The sequence below is a fragment of the Macaca nemestrina genome, chromosome X (assembly GCF_043159975.1).
Source record: "Macaca nemestrina isolate mMacNem1 chromosome X, mMacNem.hap1, whole genome shotgun sequence".
NCBI classification, from domain to species: Eukaryota; Metazoa; Chordata; class Mammalia; order Primates; family Cercopithecidae; genus Macaca; species Macaca nemestrina.
In genome coordinates, this window is record NC_092145.1 from 106,513,779 (window position 1) to 106,535,528 (window position 21,750).

At 43.7% G+C, this 21,750-nt stretch overlaps 2 protein-coding genes across 6 annotated transcripts in view; one reads left to right on the forward strand and one right to left on the reverse strand.

Moving 5' to 3' along the window:
* The window catches only part of LOC105493782 (PHD finger protein 8), a 109,419-nt gene that overhangs the window by 16,246 nt on the left and 71,423 nt on the right, over positions 1 to 21,750 (forward strand). For all 5 annotated transcript variants that reach the window (XM_011761679.3, XM_071088510.1, XM_011761681.3 and 2 more), the window contains exons 3-8: positions 7,630 to 7,715; positions 8,099 to 8,207; positions 12,879 to 13,039; positions 13,960 to 14,101; positions 16,129 to 16,315; positions 20,007 to 20,169. In XM_011761679.3, coding sequence (XP_011759981.1) covers positions 7,630 to 7,715; positions 8,099 to 8,207; positions 12,879 to 13,039; positions 13,960 to 14,101; positions 16,129 to 16,315; positions 20,007 to 20,169 — 848 coding nt within the window. The remainder of the gene's footprint in view (positions 1 to 7,629; positions 7,716 to 8,098; positions 8,208 to 12,878; positions 13,040 to 13,959; positions 14,102 to 16,128; positions 16,316 to 20,006; positions 20,170 to 21,750) is intronic.
* LOC139360655 (large ribosomal subunit protein eL21) lies at positions 4,698 to 5,259 on the reverse strand. The gene has a single exon (XM_071088511.1). The coding sequence runs from the start codon at positions 5,217 to 5,219 to the stop codon at positions 4,737 to 4,739; it is 483 nt and encodes a 160-aa protein (XP_070944612.1). The 5' UTR covers positions 5,220 to 5,259; the 3' UTR covers positions 4,698 to 4,736.

Sequence of the window (21,750 nt, forward strand, 5' to 3'; positions counted from 1 at the left end):
GTCTGCTGGCTTTTTAGAGCAGGGCTGGCTTCATAGGTGTGCAATTGCTATAGTCACATGGTGCCCCATGCCTGAGGTTTAATGTTCTGTGGTGGTTGTCTTGAAATTCTTAATAATTTTGCCTTTGATTTTGTGATTTGTATGTGATGGAACAGTGGAGTGTGCGATGGGGACTTAAGAGTCTTGGCTCATATGTGGTTCTACCTCCTGCTGCCTTTCTACCTCCCCGAACAGGTTCTTGGCTAGCTGCCTGGGGCGCTGGGCCCAGGTGCAGGTGTGGACAGAGTCGGTTGGGTGCATGTACCCTGTGTACTAAGTCACCGGGCAGGGCCCCAGGGTACTTGTGTGGGCCTGTACTCGCCCCTTGAGTTACCCCTATACCCGAGGGAGCATGACAGTAACTAGCATATTAAAACTGCATGGTAAGTTAAGAGAGACCATGGAAGAAAGGAAAAAGCTTTTCTATTTTTTGAACAGAGAGCTCCCACTTTCATTTCCATTAGGCCCCACAGATTGTAAGTGAGCTATGTAGTAGGAATGTCTCTCCTAGCGTACGCTGTGTGTGAGGGGAAAGAGGTGAGCTCAGCCAGAGAGGCAAGGCCTTTTGGGCCATGGTAAGTTTATACTTTACCCTAGGAAAAATAGGAACCCTGCGAGGCATTTTAAGCATGGGTTGATAGGATCAAATTTGTGTTTTTAAATGATCACTTTAGCTGTAGTGTGGAGGGCCAATTGGGTGGGGACAGAATAGGGGCCAGGAGTCCAGTTAGGAGGGCAGGACAATAACCGAGTTAGAGATAATAGTGGCCTTAACTAGCGCAGGGGCAGTAAGGATGACAAATTGGCACAATTGATAGCTAATAAAGAGAGTTGATAGGACGTGCTGATAACTTGGATAACAACAACAAACATACAGAGCACTTACTATGGGCCAGGCAATGTTCTAAACACTTCCTATATATTAGTTCATTAGCTTTTGATAACAACCTTATGAAGTAGGTACAGTTTTTATCCCCATCTTACAATGAGGAAACTGAGGCACAGAGAGGTTAAGTAACTTGTCCAAGATCCCACAGCTAGTAAGTGGCACAGCCAAGATGCAAACCCAGAGAGTTGACCTAAAGTCAGTGTTCTTAACTTGATGCTAGAATGCCTACTTCAGGGTATAGTGGAGGGAGAGGGCTAGAGGTGAATCAGTGATAGCTGCCAGGTTTCTGGCTTGAATGCCTGGTGAGGTTATGGAGCCATTTGCTGAAGTGGGAAACCTAAGAGAAGGGAGCATGTTTAGGGGACAGACAGAGGGAAAAACTGAGTTTGGACATGTTGAATTTGAAGTACGTAAGTGACTATCCAGTAGAAATGTCTCCCCCAGGAGGCATTTGGAGGGAAGGGTCTAAAATCCAGCAGGAAGATCTGGCTTGGAGTTATGAGTGCATAGAGGGCACATGGAGCCCCGGGAGTGAGAACAATGAGGAAAAGTGAGGAGAAAAGAGTGCCCAGGTAAGAGGACCTAAGAAACTTCAACATTTAAGGACTGGGCAGGAGAAAAAGAATTCATTGCGAAAAAGGAACAGCCAAAGACATAATTAAAATCACATCACATCCCTAACTCATAGTGGCTGTGACTCCCCAGTTCTTGTGGCTACCCAGGAAAAGCTAGAGTGCATTACAGTGGCTTACAATACCCTACTACGTGAGTCTATTGCCTTTCTGACTTAGTACTGTCCTCCTAGCTCTCTACTCTAGAACACTCTCCTCTTCTCTGCTACCTTTGTAGTCTAGGGACGCTCCCACCACAGGGCTTTTGTACTCGCTGTTCCTATTGGGATGCTCTTCCTTCATAGCCACATGGGGGGCTTGCTCCCTTACTCCCTTTGGGTCTTTATTCAAAAGCCATTTTGTCAGTCTTTACCTGTCTTCCCTATCTAATATTTCACCCTCACTGCCATTCTCCCCCCTCCCCCCCGATTGTGTGTGTGTGTGTGTGGTGTATAGTGTTATATATTCACATATATATATTCCTCTATATTCCCCTTCCTGTTTTTTTTTTCTACCTAGGTCTTCTCATTATCTAACATACAATGTGTTTCACCAATTGCATTGATTTATCTTGTTTCTTGTCTTCCTCCCCACTAGAACATCAGCTCTGTGAGGGCAGGGATTTTTGTATGCTTTGTTTTTTGTCTTCGTCTCACCAGCCCCTAGACCAGACATAGCCTGGCGGATGCTCATTAAATATCTGCTGAAGGAAGGGCACCAGCCAAATGGGGCATTATAGAAGTAAAGGGTAGAAAGCTTGTCAGGTGGAGAGAGTACAGGGTTGGCAGTGCGAAAATGGTGCTAAGAAGTTAAGGGAGATAAAGCGGAGAAGTACTTATTGCTTATATCAACAAAGAGGTCGGGACATCAGTGAGATCTATTTTAAAGAAGGTGGGGACTAAGATCAGACTGTAGCAGGGGATGAGTCACAAAGTGCACATAGCAACCCTAAGAAAGTATTGATTTGGCTTTGATAGAACACCTCTTGATACTACTGGGCAGCTAAGGGTGGGAGGGAGACTTTTTACTCTATATACTTCTGTACTCTGAGTTTTGCACCATGTACAACCGTTACTTACTCAAAAAAGGGATCATTATCAAGCTGCATAGATTTATTTACTTTGTTTTTAAGCTGCATAGGTTTAAAGAAAGATGATGTTTGGCTGCGAAGGGGCAGACAGGAGGGAGGGAGGATGGGAGGGTGGGTAGGTCTTGGTTTTTGAATTTGTAAACACGAATAGACTTGTTTAAATGCTATTGTGAAGAGAAAGAGAGAGATTGAAGATACTGCAGAAAGAAGGAATAATTGATTGAGAAGGTAAGAAAACATGTGACCCAGATGGAAAACTTGGCTTTAGAAGGAAGGAAAGATAGTACTGTTGTTACGACAGGAAAAAAAGGATGGGTGTAGAAGGAAGTAGATTTGGTGATGAGAAGTTAAGGTAGTTCACCTCTGATTACTTAATTTTCTCTAAGAAGTAGGAAGTGCATCGCCTCTCGGTCTTTTGGCTAAGATCAAGTGTAGAAGTAGGAAGTGGCTGGCATGATGGCTCACACCTGTAATCCCAACACATTGGGAGGCTGAGGTAGGAGGATCACTTAAGGCCAGAAGTTTGAGACCATTCTGGGCAACAAAGCAAGACACCCCTTTTCTACAAAACACACACACACACACAAATTAGCTGGGCATGGTGGTGTGTGCTTGTCCTAGCTACTTGGGAGGCTGGGGCAAGAGGATCACTTGAGCCCAGGAGTTCAAGGCTGCAGTGAACTATGACTGGCACCACTGCTCTCCAGCCTGTGCAACCCAGTGAGACTCTGACTCTAAAAAAAACAAAGTAAAATAAAAACATTAAGGAACTCAAAGAATGAAAGCAAAGAATGCTTAAAACAACAACAACAACCAAAAACAAAAACCAGAAGTAGTAGGAAGCAAGGTAATTTGTTGAGAGAGAAGAGGCAGGTAGCGGGGTAAGAGATTTGAAATAGCCACAGTAGATAATGAGAGAGAGTTGAGTGGGGAATTACAGAAGGATCGTCAGGCAGCATGATCCAGACTTTTTTTTTTTTTTTTTTGAGACAGAATCTTGCTCTGTCGCCCAGGCTAGAGTGCAGTGACATGCTCTCGGCTTACTGCAACCTCTGCCTCCTGGGTTCAAGCTGTTCTGCCTCAGCCTCCTGAGTAGCTGGAATTACAGGTGCCCACCGCCATTCCCAGCTAATTTTTGTATTTTAAGTAGAGATGGGGATTCATCATGTTGGCCAGGCTGGTCTCAAACTCCTGACCTCAGTTGATCCACCTGCCTTAGCCTCCCAAAATGCTGGGATTACGAGCGTGAGCCACCTTGCCTGACCAATCCAAATATTTTGGACAGTGAATTTATGATGGCACCAATCCAATGGGTGACTTTTCTCTGGCCACATCTAGTGGTCTAGAGTTAGGTAGTTGTACTGAGCCAGGGTTAGGGTTTGCATGTGGGGATGAAAGGCAGTGGGGCAAGTGAGGATATCTGTAAGAGAATGATTGAAGTGAGGAATGCTGGAATCTCAACCAGATAAGGAAGGGGAGGGTAAAGTCAAGAGTGTATGAATAGGTGAGTTTTGAGGGCAAAGAACAGGATATAGTGAATGACAGCTGAATAGATAGACTTGTGGTCAGAGAGGGTGATGTATGAGTTTCATACTCCAGAGGTACAGCAGTTGCTGGTGTTGACAGGGTCTGGGGGATGGTCATGAGAGTTGGTACCTGAAATGGGAGTAGAGGGTAGCAGTCTCTGAAGATGAGAAGATCAAGAAACTAAGTGCCTGGAATGTTGTATCTCCACATGGATACTGATTTCATGTAGGATGTTGGCAGGACTTGGGTTGGAGAAGAATCTGAGCAGGTTCTTCAGCGACTGAAGGGGTATGTTGGGGAGATGGGTATGTGGCAGTGATGAAGAGGAGTGGGACGTGGTATGGCTGGATGGTATGGAACTCAGAGCAGTGGGAACTCTTACACAAGGGTAGAGGAGAGATGATCTGGAAGTCTCACCAGGGAGTGAGAGGGATGGCTCGCCACAACCCAGTCCTGAGTTATGTGGCAAAGAACCAAGGCACTTTTAAAATTTCCAATCTATAATGGGCCAATCCTTTTTTTTTTTTTTTTTTTTTTTTCCAGCCCAGAGGTCTTTTATTTTTTTTTTTTTAAACACCTATTATGCCATGAATTCATAGGGAATAGGTTCCAGCAGCTCAGGCTCCTTCCCATTGGTTCTCACAAAGTGTGCTTCTCTGGGTGGAGCAGGCTGGCGCTTCAGTTGAACCCAGGTACCTTTCTCTTTGGCTTCTTTCTTTTTCTGATCATTTTCCTTCACGCGTTTCAGGAAGCTATCTCTGCTCTTAGAATGCTTAATGTGCTCAATACGTACATTAATTCTCTTGGCAAGAATCTTGCCCTTAACTTGTTTGTTTACAACAATGCCAACAGCATGCTGGGTAACGTTGTAGACTCTCCCAGTTTTGCCATGGTAACACTTGTGGGGCATTCCTTTTTGAACGGTACCCATTCCCTTGATGTCTACGATATCACCTTTCTTATAGATTCGCATATACGTGGCCAAAGGAACAACTCCATGTTTTCTAAAAGGCCTAGAGAACATATATCGGGTGCCTCTCCTCTTTCCCTTTGTGTTCGTCATTTTGGCAAATTACTGGAAGATGGCGGTTCCGGCCGAAAGGGGGGTCAATCCTTTTATAATGTAAAAAAAAAAGAATTATTAGAAAAAATGGCATGAACTGCCCGGGCACGGTGGCTCATGCCTGTAATCTCAGCACTTTGGGAGGCCAAGGTGGGCAGATGACGAGGTCAGGAGATCGAGACCATCCTGGCTAACACGGTGAAACCCCGTCTCTACTAAAAATACAAAAAACTAGCCGGGCGTAGTGGTGGGCGCCTGTAGTCCCAGCTACTCGGGAGGCTGAGGCAGGAGAATGGCATGGACCCGGGAGGTGGAGCTTGCAGCGAGCTGAGATCGCGCCACTGCACTCCAGCCTGGGCGACAGAGCGAGACTCTGTCTCAAAAAAAAAAAAAGAAAATATATATATATATATATGGTATGAACCAAAAAACATATAAAAGACAAGCCCAAAATTTTATTATTAGATTGAACAGATATAAAATTATTCTGTTACATTGCTGTAAAAACTTTTGCATAATAGTGATACTTACTCTTACTTTCTGTACTTATCACAGACCTGTAGTAAATAGTTCACAGGCCAGCATTAGTCTGTGGATCACACTTTGTGAGTGGCAGTGGTGTAGAGAAAATGACTTTCCCATAGGAGAAACTGCATTCAGTTAAGCCTGGAAGGTGAAGGAGTGTTTGTTGAAGGGAGTGCCAATGTTCAGCAGTTTGTTTACCAAGTTGGGAAAGGGGACGAGCAGCGGGTGTTTAGAGTAGAGAAAGCACATAGCCACATGGGGTGAAAGTTTAGGGGAGAGAGAGGTGAAGAGGCTTCCTTCTTCAGTACTGTCCAGAGGGAACCGGGGGTATGAGATAGAAAGCATGCAGTCCAGGGAAGTGAGTTAATGCTACAAGGTCTGGGGAATATCTTTGAAGAAGGTTTAGGCAGGTGAAAGGTGAGGTCCAGACTGGACTTCTAGCACTTACTGTGAAACCAGATACTTACTGTGTATCAGACTTTATGCTCACTGTGCTGCACACATTAGTGTTATTTTTATAGAGATGGGGTTACCCTATGTTGCCCAGGCTGGTCTTGAACTCCCGGCCTCAAGCAATCCTCCTACTTTGGCCGCCCAAAGTACTGGGATTACAGGTGTGAGCTACCGCGACTGGCCATGCTTTGCACTTTATATACATTATCTTATTGAATCATTAAAACCCCTACAAAGTTGATGGTGATATCCCTGGTTTATTGATAAGGTGCTGGTTTATAGGCATGAGATTATTAGTTGGGAAGATGGTAGAGTCCTAATCCCAGGAAGTCCATTTATGAGCATGATCTTGGCTGAAACAACTTGAACTCTGCCTTAATGTTCTCTGCTGTGTGTGGCAAACCAAAGATTTTAAGACTTGGGTCTTCTTTTTTTTTTTTTGGAGACAGGGTCTCGTCCTGTCACACAGGCTGAAGTACAGTAGCACAATCATGGCTCACTGCAGCCTCAATCTCCTGGGTTCAAGTGATCCAGCTCAGCCTCCATGCTCAGCTAAATTTTTTTGTTTGTTTTGGTAGAGTTGGGGGTCTCAATTTGTTGCCCAGGCTGGTCTTGAGCTCATGGGCTTAAGTGATCCTCCTGCCTCAGCCTCCCAAAGTTCTGGGATTACAGGTATGAGCCACTGTGACTGGCCTAGGTGTTTACTTTTAGCAAGAATTTATTTGGGGGGCTGCTGGTGCCTTCCCTAGTAAGGGAAGGTTGAATCTTGTGAGATTACCACCTCATATACATGCAAAGTCAAATTTTCAAAATTAAGTAAATCTTTTTAAGTCTTTAAAATGTGAAATAAGCAACAGATGTTTGTTGTAGGAAATGAGAAGCACAGATAAGATAAAAAGGATTATCTGTAATTTTTCATTCAGAACTACTGTTGACTAGAATTTTTTTTTTTAGTCTTTTTCATTTAATAAAGTATCTCAAGTTTAAAAATTAGGTTATAAGGCTGGGCGTGGTGGCTCACACCTATAATCCTACACTTTGGGAGGCAGAGGTGGGTGGATCACTTGAACTCAGGAGTTTGAGACCAGCCTGGCCAATGTGGTGAAACCTCGTCTCTCTTAAAAATACAAAAATTAGCCAGGCATGGTGGCGCATGCCTATAATCCCAGCTAATTGGGAGGCTGAGGCAGGAGAATCACTTGAATCCAGGAGGCAGAGGTTGCAGTGAGCCATGATCACACCACTGTCTAATACAGTAACCCCTAACCACATGTGGCTGCTGAGCACTTGAAATTTTAAATTTTACTTAATTTTAATGGATTTAAACATAAATAGCCACATGTACTTAATAGCTGTTCTACTGGACAGCACTGTTCTAGACCTCATAAAAAATAAAATTTCCATAAACCTTGACTGTTTTTCTCTTTTTCAGTTGTGTTGGTGTTGAAGAGGAGAAGGCTGCTGACATTGACCTCTACCACTGCCCCAACTGTGAAGTCTTGCATGGGCCCTCCATTAGTAAGTAGATCTTAGGGTTTCTTAGAGAAGACAATCCAGAGGAGAGACAAAGGAAAGGAAATTTGGGGGAGTGATTGCTTTTGCCTGAGCACTTCTGATTCTTTTTCCTCAGGAAATAGCAGAAGCCTGTGCAGGCTCCACAGGCCAGCAGCTATCTCACTGAGAGGGCAGAAGTTAATAACTTCACCTCCCTCTCTTCCTAAGGCTTATCCAGAGAAAGTACCCATCTTCACCAGGAACTTTCCTGAATCTGTGAGGACCTCATTGACTACAAATGCTCCAAGGGGTGGTTAGATTGGAAGAGAGTCTACTGAGGCCTTTGTTCTTGGTATCATAGCTCATGACCGTTCTGACTCACAATCTCTCATCTTTTTCTGGCTTAGTGAAAAAACGCCGCGGATCTTCAAAGGGGCATGATACACACAAGGGGAAACCAGTGAAGACCGGGAGCCCTACGTTCATCAGAGAGCTCCGGAGTAGGACTTTTGACAGGTGAGGAACCCTACCTCCAATGGCTGGTGAATGCCAGGGCTCTGGGAGGCTGGAACTCACCTCTTCCCAGCTTTCCCAGTGGCTGTCCCATTAGGAGCCTCCCCAATTTGTGAGTATCTTCAGGGCTCTGCAAATTCCTTCTGGTTTGGTCAATTTCTGGAAAACTTTTGGTAGTTGGGAGGCAGTATTCACCTAAGTTAGATACTTAAATTTACCCAAGGAATGCTGACTAGAAGGAGTCTTTTTTTTTTTTTTTTTTTTTTTTTGAGACGGAGTCTCGCTCTGTCGCCCAGGCTGGAGTGCAGTGGCCGGATCTCAGCTCACTGCAAGCTCCGCCTCCCGGGTTTACGCCATTCTCAGGCCTCAGCCTCCCGAGTAGCTGGGACTACAGGCGCCCGCCACCTCGCCCGGCTAGTTTTTTGTATTTCTTAATAGAGACGGGGTTTCACTGTGTTAGCCAGGATGGTCTCGATCTTCTGACCTCGTGATCCGCCCGTCTCAGCCTCCCAAAGTGCTGGGATTACAGGCTTGAGCCACCGTGCCCGGCCTAGAAGGAGTCTTAGGATCAGAAAATTTAATTCTCTCATAGAGAAGAAGAAACTCTTTTAATATAAAAAAATTATTGGTCATAATATCTCTTTTATAATCGAAAAGAGGTTTTATCTTTTTAAAATTAAGCTGGCCTTGTCAAAAGTAAATTACATGAAAGAAGCAAAAATAATGAGTTAAAAAAAGGAACAAAGCAGTCTCTTTTGCTTGGTTTTTTTAATTCAGTAGACCATGTTCAGGTTTTTTAAAAATAATTTCTACTTTGATTTTAGATTCAGGAAGTACTTGTGCAGGTTTGTTTAAGTGGGTATACTGCATGTGCTGAGGTTTGGGGTGCAAATGGCCCCATCACCCAAGCAGTGAACATAGTACCCAGTAGCTAGTTTTTCAGCCCCTTCCTTGCTACCTCCCTCCCGACTAGACTGGTCCCCAGTATCTATTGTTCCCATCTTTATCTATGGGTACCCAATGTTTAGCTCCTACTTAAAAGTAAGAACAAGCAGTATTTGATTTTCTGTTCCTGCATTAATTGGCTTAGGATAATGATCTCCAGCTGCATCCATGTTACTGAAAAGTATATGATTTTATTCTGTTTTATGGCTGTGTAGTATTCCATGGTATATATGTACCACACTTTTCTTTATCCATTCCACTGTTGATGGGCACCTAGTTTGATTGTGAATAATGCTGCAGACATATCAGTGCATGCATCTTTTTAGTAGAATGGTTTATTTTCCTTTGGGTATATACCCAGTAATGCGATTGCTGAGTGGAATGGTAGTTCTCTTTTAAGTTCTTTGAGAAATCTCCAAACTGCTTTCCGTAGTGGCTGAACTAATTTACATTCCCACTAACATGGTGTAAGTATTCCCTTTGCTCCGCAGCCTTATCAGGATCTGTTATTTTTTTTTTTTACTTGTTTTCATGTTTTCTGTAACCGAAGTGTTACTTGGAATAAGTGTTTCTTCAACTTAATATTTCTTGTTTTATTTGTTTATTTAAAGGCAGAAACTCTCCTCTCTACCCCAGACTCCTCAGGTTCCTTCTCCAAAGTCAACCCGTTATTTGTAGATTCTTTCAGAAATGGTTTTTGCATATACAAACATAGATTTTTTTAATTCCTTTTTTTGACACAAGTGGAAACACTATATATTGTTCCGTATCTTGCTTTTTTTTTTTTTTTTTGAGACGGAGTCTCGCTCTGTCACCCAGGCTGGTGTGCAGTGGCGCGATCTTGGCTCCCAGCAAGCTCCGCCTCCCGGGTTCACACCATTCTCCTGCCTCAGCCTCCCGAGTAGCTGGGACTACAGGCGCCCGCCATCATGCCCAGCTAATTTTTTTTTTTGTATTTTTAGTAGAGGTGGGGTTTCACCATGTTGACCAGGATGGTCTCGATCTCCTGACCTCGTGATCCGCCCGCCTTAGCCTTCCAAAGTGCTGGGATTACAGGCGTGAGCCACCGCGCCCAGCCCTGTGTCTTGCTTTTTTTTAAAAAAAACTTACGTATATTTGAGATCAATCCATAATAGCACATACAGATGTTCTTTTTCATGGCTGTTTAATGTTACATTGCATGGTGTAACATTTATTTAGCAGGTCCTCTACTGATGGACATTTAAGTTGATTCCAGTATTTTGCTATTACAAAGAAATACTGTAATGAATATCTTTGCACTTAAGTTTTTGCATACATTGCCAATTACATCCATAGTGGCTATACCATTCTACATTCCCACAGATAATGTGTGGAGGGTGCCGATTTTCCTATATCCTAGCCAATATTGTTTGTTTGTTTTATTTATTTTTATTTTTTTGAGATGAAGTCTCGCTCTTGTCTCCCAGGCTGGAGTGCGATAGTGTGATCTCGGCTCACTGCAACCTCCGCCTCCCAGGTTCAAGCGATTCTCCTGCCTTGGTCCCCCGAGTAGCTGGGATTACAGGCACCTGCCACCACGCCCGGCTAATTTTTGTATTTTTAGTAGAGATGGTTTTTAACCATGTTGGCCAGGCTGGTTTTGAACTCCTGACTTCAGGTGATCTACCTGCCTCGGCCTCCCAAAGTGCTGGGATTACAGGCGTGAGCTACCACGCCCGGCCACCAATATTGTTTATTATCAATTTTTTTTGCCTTTCTGATAAATTGTGAAATCCTACTGTTTCCACTTGTGCTTTTTCTCTTTTCTTTTCTTTTTTTTTTTTCTTGAGGCAGTGTCTTGCTCTGTTGCCTAGGCTGGAGTGCAGTGGTGCAATCTCAGCTCATTGCACCCTCCGCTTCCTGGGTTCAAGCTATTCTTTTGCCTCAGCCTCCCAAGTAGCTGGGATTACAGGCACGCACCACCATGCCCAGCTAATTTTTGTATTTTTAGTAGAGACGGGGTTTCACCATGCTGGCCAGGCTGGTCTCAAACTCCTGACCTCAAATGATCTGCCCACCTCAGCCTCCCAAAGTGTTGGGATTACAGGTATGAGTCACTGCACTCAGCCCACACTTGTATTTCTTTAATTATGAAGGAAATAAGTAGTTTTTTGTTTTTGTTTTTTGTTTTTTTGAGACAGGCTGGAGTCCAGTGGTGCAATCACCACTCTCTGCAGCCTCGATCTCCCTAGCTTAATCCATCCTCCCACCTGTGCTTCCTGGGTAGCTGGGACTACAGGTGTGTGCCACCACACCCAGCTAATTTTTTTTTTTTTTTTTTTTTTTTTTGTAGAGACGGGGTTTTGCCATGTTGCCCAGGCTGGTCTCCAACTCCTGGGTTCAAACAATCTGCCTTCCTTGGCCTCCCAAAGTGCTGGGATTACAGTTGTGAGCCACTGCACTCAGGCTTAGATTTCATAAATTTATAAACCAGCTTGATTGTTTTCTCTGTGAACTGCTAGCTTGTGTTGACAGGCATTCTGTTGTGTTACTATTACTGATTTATAACAGCTTTCTTGCAGAATATTTTAATTTCTATATGGTTAAATTTATTTATTGCTATTTTTAATGACTACTGGGTTTTTCCCAGGTTTTTCTGCTCTTAAAGCCTTATTTTTTGGAATTTAATCTTTGGACCATCTAGGATTACGTAAAGAATGAGATAGGCAGGCCGGGCACAGTGGCTCACGCCTGTAATCCCAGCACTTTGGGAGGCTGAGGCAGGCGGATCACCTGAGGTCGGGAGTTCAAGACCAGCCTGACCAACATGTAGAAATCCCGTATCTACTAAAAATAGAAAATTAGCTGGGCGTGGTGGCACATGCCTGTAATCCCAGCTACTCGGGAGGCTGAGGTAGGAGAATCGCTTGAACCCGGGAGGCAGAGGTTGTAGTGAGCCGAGACTATGCCATTGCACTCCAGCCTGGGTAACAAGAGTGAAACTCTGTCCCAAAAAAAAAAAAAAAATGAGATAGACATTGAGCTTAATGTATTTGTCCCAGCACAAGTTGTCAGAGTTGTCAAATATAAATCTTTTCTCCACCATGATTTAAAGAAAACTATTTTTCTTTTTTTTTTTTTTTTTTTTTTAAAAAAAGAAAGAAACAGGGACTCTGTCACCCAGACTGGAGTGCAGCGGCATGATCAAAGCTCATTGTAGCCTCCAACTCCTAGGGTTCAAGTGATCTTCCTGCCTCAGCCTCCCAAGTATGTAGGACTGTAGGCCTGCACCACCATGCCCTGCTAATTTTGAATTTTTTTTGTGGAGACAGGTTTAGAAATGATGCCCAGGCTGAAACTCATTAAGTACGCATGTTGAGAAAGTTGATGTAAAAATGTTGCTGTTTTGTTTTAATCAGTCTTTTCTCTTTGATAGTGTTTTAAAATGGGTAATGCTGCTCTTGGTTAGAACAAATCTGCCGAACTCGTCAGATGTGTCTTTTCTTTCTGGCCAGGCTTTTGACTGATTTCTTCTTGTCACCCAGAGAAGAGCACCATGTTGGCAGAATACTCCCCACCTCTGCCAGTGACCTGGTCTCTAGCCTTGGACAGATCATTTCTTCCCTAGCAGATGAGGTTTTTGCTATTAGTTACCAGCTTACATTAAGTCCCCTCATAAAAACCCCACCTCTTGGGTGAGTGGCAGCCTCCAATAAGGCCTTTAGTGGGCAGTGCCTCAGGCTCAAGCTTTCTCTCTGTGGCCCTCAGCTCAGATGAAGTGATTCTGAAGCCCACTGGAAATCAACTGACTGTGGAATTCCTGGAAGAAAATAGCTTCAGTGTGCCCATCCTGGTCCTGAAGAAGGATGGGTTGGGCATGACGCTGCCCTCGCCATCATTCACTGTGAGGGATGTTGAACACTATGTTGGTAAGACACTACAGACTCTTTTAATTGTAACATTGTTCATTCCTGTCAAGATCTGTGTCCCTTCCCCTCAAATCTGTTTTTGCATTTCCTCTCTAAACATCTTGGGAATCTGAGGTGAAATGCCTTGTCCAAAGTCATTCTTCAGCAGAGAGAGCCAACATCCTAGTCTCTTCTTCTTTCATTCACTCATTCATTTATCAGAGACAGGGTCTCGCCCTGTTGCCCAGGCTGGAGTACAGTGGCGTGATTAACTCACTGCAACCTCCACCTCCTCCTGGGCTCCAGGGATCCTCACACCTCAATCTCCCGAGCAGTTGAGACTACAGGGATGCACCACCATGCCTAGCTAGTTTTATTTTTTGTAGAGATGACGTCACGCTATGTTGCCCAGGCTGATCTCCAACTACTGGGCTCAAGCGATCCTTCCGCCTCAGCCTCCCAAAGTGCTGGGATTACAGGCGTGAGCCACCACACCCAGCTCCTTCTCCTTTTAATAGTCTATACAACCCTAGGTTGAACTCCGTTTTTTACTTGGGAAGTTCTAGGGATCATTGTCTGTCTTCTGTTGAAATGAGAAAGCTTTTGACTGTGGCTCTCACATGCCACTTGTTATCTGGGCATGAGATTCTGTGGAGAGGATGAGAAGAAATGGAGAAGCAAGGCCCAGGCAGGTGGACTACTATGTGTGAGGCTGTGTGTCAGGTAGTTCCATTGCCCTAGCAGGGCACATAGATCTAAGGAAAGTGTGATGTGTTCCTACCCCTGCCCCCCAAACACACACACACATATCACACATATACATACAGTGTCGGTGGAGAGAAGCTTTGAGTGTAAGGCCATTCTAGGGACTGATGAGGGGACAAGAGAGTCTTCCACAGTCCCTGAGACTACTTGGTGCAGAACCTATCTCTTTACTCCAGGTTCTGACAAAGAGATTGATGTGATTGATGTGACCCGCCAGGCTGACTGCAAGATGAAGCTTGGTGATTTTGTGAAATATTATTACAGCGGCAAGAGGGAGAAAGTCCTCAATGTCATTAGTTTGGAATTCTCTGATACCAGGTAAGAGGTGCAGGAATAGCAAACCTGACAAAGTGCCTGAAACTTGTGTGATATGTCTAGTGTACATTCGTGTTCCTCTCTCTCTCTTTTTGAGACGGAGTCTTGCTCTGTCACCCAGGCTGGAGTGCAGTGCACAATCTTGGCTCACTGCAACCTCCGCCTCCTGGGTTCAAGCAGTTGTCCTGCCTCAGCCTCCTGAGTAGCTGGGATTATAGGCGCCCGCCACCATGCCTGGCTAATTTTTGTATGTTTAGTAGAGGCAGGGTTTCACGATGTGGGCAGGGCTGGTCTCGAACTCCCTACCTCAGGTGATCTGCCCGCCTCGGCCTCCCAAAGTGCTGCGATTACAGGCATGAGCCACTGCACCTTGCCTCGTGTTCCTTTCTCTTCTTCCTGGTGGTTTCTTCCTCTGGGATGGCGAGCTGGGTTATATTTTCTAGGGTAGCTGCTCATATTATAACACTTGAGTCATATTTCTCCACAGTTTATAGCATTGGATAGATTACATAGTAGCTATTTTAATTAATTTTTGTCTCCTTTTTCAAGACCTTAGGACAGCCGCCTTTGACCTTTTCCTCCTGTATACAACAGTGGCATAGTCATTGTGTAACTGCTGGGATAGGTCCTCAGTTCCTGGAAATAGATTTACTAAAATTACCCCAATGTAGGTTTCTTACATTTAAAAAGAAAAAGATAAATCTATTTACCTTTAAATGGTTCTTTTTTTTTTTTTTTTTTTTTTGAGACGGAGTCTCACGCTGTTGCCCAGGCTGGAGTGCAGTGGCGCGATCTCAGCTCACTGCAAGCTCCGCCTCCCGGGTTCCCGCCATTCTCCTGCCTCAGCCTCCTGAGTAGCTGGGACTACAGGCGCCCGCCACCGCGCCTGGCTAATTTTTTGTATTTTTAGTAGGGACGGGGTTTCACTGTGGTCTCGATCTCCTGACCTTGTGATCCGCCCGCCTCGGCCTCCCAAAGTGCTGGGATTACAGGCTTGAGCCACCGTGCCCGGCCACCTTTAAATGATTCTATCTGGACTCACACACTCAATAGATAACGTATATAGTCTTCTCTTTGGGTCAGAAATGTGGGAAATACCAAGAAATCATAACTTATCTTTTTACCCTTAGGAAACTTACTGTTTGATTATTTACATTTTTAACTTTTAATTTGTAGATTCATAGGAAGTTGCAAAAAAGTGTACAGGGAGGTCCTGTGTACTCTTTAGCCACTTTCCCTATGGTAACATATTATGTAATTACGGTACAATATTAAGACCCTTGCTGTTGTTTCTAAGATGCAAGGTTAAACAACCTGAGAGTGTTTTAAAACTATATTTGTTAGTTTATACCTCACTTCATCCTGAAAGACTATTAAAGGTAGCTTACAGAGATGTGGAGAAGCCAAAAAAAACAAAAGAAAAATTAGGACAAAAGTGAAATAAGATTGGGAAATGGAATATGCATGTGGTGGGTACTCTGCACATAAAATGCATTTATGAATGTCTGGATAGTTGGTGGAGATGGACTGTAGAGTTTTCAGTGAATTTCCTGAAGTTCAGAACAAAGAGAGGAGTGCAATATTGTAAGATTTTACATAGGATAAAAACAACCAGATGTTTCAGAGAAACATTTCTTTACCTGGAACTGAGCCCTGTGAGGTTGCTCTAGTGGTTTCTCATAAAGAAGACAATAGGAGATAGGGATAGTGCAATAACTTCTATAATCCACATGCCAAGTGAGTAGTCTGGAGTGGGGCTGGGGAGTATGAGCATTTAGTGGAGGAAATGAACACCTTTGACTGGAGAAGCCTATGGAGCTGGGACTTGGGATTTCTGGAGATGAGTAGAGTGAGGATACTGACCAGACTTACAGAACAGAAGTAAGTGTCTTGTGTGCCTTTGGGGATTCTGTGGAGGGAACTTGTTCTCTGACTTATCTGAGCCTCACTGAACTGTGGGGTATTTTATTCAGGCCTCAACCTTCTATTCCCAATCAGCTGACATCTGCTGTCCACCCCTTCCTTGGTAGACTTTCTAACCTTGTGGAGACACCGAAGATTGTTCGAAAGCTGTCATGGGTCGAAAACTTGTGGCCAGAGGAATGTGTCTTTGAGAGACCCAATGTACAGAAGTACTGCCTCATGAGTGTGCGAGATAGCTATACAGACTTTCACATTGACTTTGGTGGCACCTCTGTCTGGTACCATGTACTCAAGGTAGGAATACGCATGGCTTCTGGAGGCAGCCAGGCCTTGGGCCTCCCTGTACGTGTCACATGGCAGCACAGAAACATTTTGAATTAGTTTGATTTACATTTTTGAATAAAAAATATTTGATTTGGCCAGGCATGGTGGCTCACGCCTGTAATCCCAGCAATTTGGGAGGTTGAGGCGTGCAGATCACGAGGTCAGGAGATTGAGACCATCCTGACTAACACGGTGAAATCCCGTCTCTACTAAAAATACAAAAAATCAGCTGAGCGTGGTGGCGGGCGCCTGTAGTCCCAGCTACTGGGGAGGCTGAGGCAGGAGAATGGCGGGAACCCGGGAGGCGGAGCTTGCAGTGAGTCGAGATCGTGCCACTGCACTCCAGCCTGGGCGACAGAGCAAGACTCCATCTCAAAAAAAAAAACTGATTAAAAAATGTTTGACTAGGCCGGGCGCGGTGGCTCAAGCCTGTAATCCCAGCACTTTGGGAGGCCGAGACGGGCGGATCACGAGGTCAGGAGATCAAGACCATCCTGGCTAACACGGTGAAACCCCGTCTCTACTAAAAAATACAAAAAACTAGCCGGGCGCGGTGGCGGGCGCCTGTAGTCCCAGCTACTCGGGAGGCTGAGACAGGAGAATGGCGTAAACTCGGGCGGCGGAGCTTGCAGTGAGCTGAGATCTGGCCACTGCACTCCAGCTTGGGCGACAGAGCGAGACTCCGTCTCAAAAAAAAAAAAAAAAAAAGTTTGGCTAATCAAACGTTTTAAAATAATAGCAGATACCTGAGGTTTTCCTGGTTGTTACCTTCTTTTTTGTTGTTGTTGATGCAGAGGAAAAACAAAGATTTTATTTATTTATTTATTTGAGATGGAGTTTTACTCTGTCGCCCAAGCTGACAGTTGCCAGTGCTGGAGTACAGTGGCGTGATCTCAGCTCACTGCAACCCCTGCCTCCCGGGTTCAAGCAATTCTCCTGCCTCAGCCTCCCAAGTAGGTGGGATTATAGGCGCCCACCACCACGCCCAGCTGATTTTTGTATTTTTAGTAGAGACAGGGTTTCACCATGTTGGCCAGACTGGTCTCGAACTCCTGACCTGAAGTGATCTGCTTGCCTCCAACACACCTCCCAAAGTGTTGGGATTACAGTCATGAGCCACTGCACCCAACCACTTTTACCTTCTTAATTGAACCAATTTATACTCATACCAGCATGTATGGAAATGTCCACATTTACTTTGGAAATTCCTGGCAACATGTGAAGCTTCCCTTCCTCCAACTTTATTGAGGTATAATTTATATACCATAAAATTCATCCATTTTGGCCGAATCCCAGCACTTTGGGAGGCCGAGACGGGCGGATCATGAGGTCAGGAGATCGAGACCATCCTGGCTAACATGGTGAAACCCCGTCTCTACTAAAAATACAAAAGAAATTAGCTGGGCGTGGTGGCAGGCGCCTGTAGTCCCAGCTACTGGGGAGGCTGAGGCAGGAGAATGGCGTGAACCTGGGAGGTGGAGCTTGCAGTGAGCCGAGATGGCGCCACTGCACTCCAGCCTGGGTGACAGAGTGAGACTCCGTCTCAAAAAAATAAATAAATAAATAAAAAATTCATCCATTTTAATTGTACAATTTGATGAATTTTGTCAATTGTATATAGTCATTTAACTGCCACCACAGTGAAGATAAAACCTGTGTAAGAAGTCTTTTTAAAGTCAGGATTTCTATAGTTTCCTTTTTAGTGATTGTTAACAATTTTGTAATTAGTGTATTGTCAGTGACTATAAAGGATTTTTGAGGTCTGGAAAACAAATTCCTAATTCCTTAAATGATTTTGGTTTTCACCATTGTTCACATTATTTAGTTTTCTTTTTTATTATTATTATTTTTTTCTTAAGAGACAGAATCTGGCTCTGTCACCCAAGCTGGAGTGCGGTAGTGCAATCATAGCTCACTGCAGCCTCTCACTTCTGGGCTCAAGGGATCCTCCTGAGTGGCTGGGACTATAGGTGCATGCCATCACTCCCAGCTAATTTTTTTTTACCTTTTTTTTTTTTTTTTTTTTTTTTTAAGAGACAGTGTCTCACTTTGTCACCCAGGCTGGAGTGCAGTAGCATGATCATGGCTCACTGCAGCCTCGACCTGCTGTGCTTAAGCTGTCCTCCCACTTCAGCCTCCCAAGTAGCTGGGACTACAGGTGTACACCACACTTCTGGCTAATTAAGAACATTTTTTTTTTGTAGAGACTAGCTCTCACTCTGTTGCCCAGGCTGGTCTCAAACTCCTGAGCTCCAGAGATCTTCCCACCTTGGCCTCCCAAAGTGCTAGGATTACAGACATGAGCCACCGTGTCCAGACAATTTTTTTACTTTATTTTTTGTAGAGACAGGGTCCCACTGTGTTGCCCAGGCTGGACTCAAAACTCCTGGGTTCAAGTGCTCTTCCTGCCTTGACCTCCCAAAGTGCTGAGATTTCAGACTTGAGCCAACATGCCTGGCCTAGTTTTCTTACCAGAAAAGTCAAAGGAAAGAATGGAAAACTTGGATTGTGCCTCTTGTCCAAGTGATCACAAGTCCTTAACTAGTTGTTTCCATTGGTTTATCATGTAGGAATTAGAATGTGTAAATGAAAGTGCTATTATGCAAATGTTAGGTTTAACTCTTATTTTAAAATAATTTCATTTTATAGAAAAGTTCAAAAATAATGGGAAGAATCTCTGCCCTTCCCCGAGATACCTCAAATGTTACCATTTTATTATATTCTCTCTCTAAAGCAAACACAATAAAATGGTTATATATATATTTTTTCCTGAGACATTTGCACGTAAAGACATAGTATTCCTTTATATCTTAATAATTCAGTTGTAGTTCTTAACTACAGGTTTGTCTTAAAACTTTGTCTTAAAAACAAAGACAATGTCTTAAATAATTTGTATAGTTATCAAAATCAGGAAGTTAACATTGATATACTAGTACCTAATCTACAGATCTGATTCAAAATTCTCCAGTTGTACAACTGATATTTCTAGTGTTACTTTTCTACGTTGTAATTTATTATTGGGAAATATTGGTTAAACCAGTCATGCTTTGAGAATATATTTGTGCTACTGGGTTTTTGTTTCTTTCTTTTTCTTTTTCTTTTTTTTTTTGCCAAATTATCTTTCTGATGTTTATCCAGGCAAAACACAATTAGGAAATAAATGTTCTTCCAAAAGATAATCACATAACATATAATCTTCCAGAAGTCCTTGGGCTTTGATTGCAGGTGTGGGAAGGAACACTCTGTAAATGGCATTTGAAGGCAAATTCAATTTTCTTCTCATCAGTAATGTGGCCTTAAATTCTCCTAAGGCTACTAGTATTGATCTACTCATCTGTAGAGGCCATTTTTTATTTGGCATTGTGTCTAAAATAGGAGCACTTGGTGTACATTTGTCTTAACTTGAACAATTTTGTTTGAAATGCCCTTTCCAATTTGTTTTTGTCAAGTTTATAGAAACTTAAAAGTACAAAAAGCAAAGTGACCTTTTGAAGTTTTCCAAATCCACATAAAAATGATTCTTGGATGGGTTTGGGCAAGAAATCTGGCATATTGCCATCATTTTGGAGCATGGGAGAAATAATAGCCTTTTGGAGTACCCATTAAGGACTTTTCTGGAAACCCTTGGTATTTTTGTCACTTCAACCTCTTTTTGTTTCAGGGTGAAAAGATCTTCTACCTGATTCGCCCAACAAATGCCAATCTGACTCTCTTTGAGTGCTGGAGCAGTTCCTCTAATCAGAATGAGATGTTCTTTGGGGACCAGGTGGACAAGTGCTACAAGTGTTCCGTGAAGCAAGGACAGACACTTTTCATTCCCACAGGTCTTCCCTTGGGTGCCTCTGGGAGGGTTCAGGGAGGGTGGAAAGAAGAAGGGAGCTTTTGGCCCCATAGCATATTAATCTGATTATGTGGGATGTGTTTCTCATATCAGCCAAAGGCGCAGAACTGGGCCTCAAGAAATTTCATGGGGTAGTCAGTGAGCAGCATGGTCACCTGGGGAGGCTGAAAGTGGGGAATGTCCAGGAGGAGGCTGATGGACTTCTTTGTCCTGGGTTGATGTCATCTTGGTGAAGATAGAGAACATGACTCTGAGCCCCGTAACTCGAGGGGTAGTGCCTGGGAGGCTGGCATTCTGGGCTCTAAGTCAGAATGACCTGTGGTGGGGATGGGCCTTTTTTTCCTAAACAGTATGTACCTGGGCTTCACTCTTAGAATTATGAATTCTTAGGTCTTGGGTGAGATTTGAGTATATTTATTGTGAAAAAAAATCTCCCAGTTGTCTCAATTTGGAGAGAGTTGACATCTTTACTTGATTGGGTCTTATATGAATACAGTGTATCTCTCCACTTATTTAGATTTTCTTTCATTTCTTTAATCAGAATTAGTGTTAAATTTTCTTAAAATGTATAGTAGAATTCTCTAGTGTAATCACATATGCCTGGAGATTTGTTTTCTTGGGAAGTTTTAAATTAACATTCAATTTTAAAAATCTTTGTAAGGCTATTCAGATTTTGTATTTTGTGTTAAGTAAGTTGCGATCATCTGCTTTTCAAGGAATTGGTCTATTTAATCTAAATTGTCAGATGTATGTGTGGAGTTGTTCATAGTGTTTTCCTTTTTTTTTTTGAGATGGAGTTTCACTCTTGTCACCCAGGCTGGAGTGCAGTGACGCGATCTCGTCTGCCTGTGATCTCTGCCTCCCAGGCTCAAGAGATTCTCCTGCCTGAGCCTCCTGAGTAGCTGGGATTACAGGCTTGCACTACCACGCCCGACTAATTTTTAAATTTTTAGTAGAGATGGGGTTTCACCATGTTGGCCATGGCTGGTCTTGAACTTCTGACCTCAGGTGATCCACCTCCCTCAGTCTCCCAAAGTGCTGGGTTTATAGGCATGAGCCACTGCACCCGGCCATATAGTATTTTTTTTATTACCCTTTTGATATCTTCCAAGTCTCTAGTGGTATTCTTTGTATCATTCCTGACATTAGTTATTTGTGCTTTCTCTTTTGTTTGTGTCAGTCTTCTACAGATTGGTCAATTTTTATTGATATATCCAAAGAGCCACTTTTTTTTTTTTTTGAGACAGAGTCTCACTCTGTCACCCAGGCTGAAGTGTAGTGGTGCGATCCTGATCCCGGCTCACTGCAACCTCTGCCTCCCAGGTTCAGGTGATTCTCTTGCCTCAGCCTCCCGAGTAGCTGGGATTACAGGTGCCGGCCGCCACGCCTGGCTAATTTTTGTATTTTTGGTAGAGTCGTGGTTTCACCATGTTGGCCAGGATGGTCTCGATCTCCTGACCTCGTGATCTGCCTGCCTTGGCCTCCCAAAGTGCTGGGATTACAGGGGTGAGCCACCACACCCGGCCCACTTTTTGTTTTATTGATTTTTCTCTGTTGTCTTTTT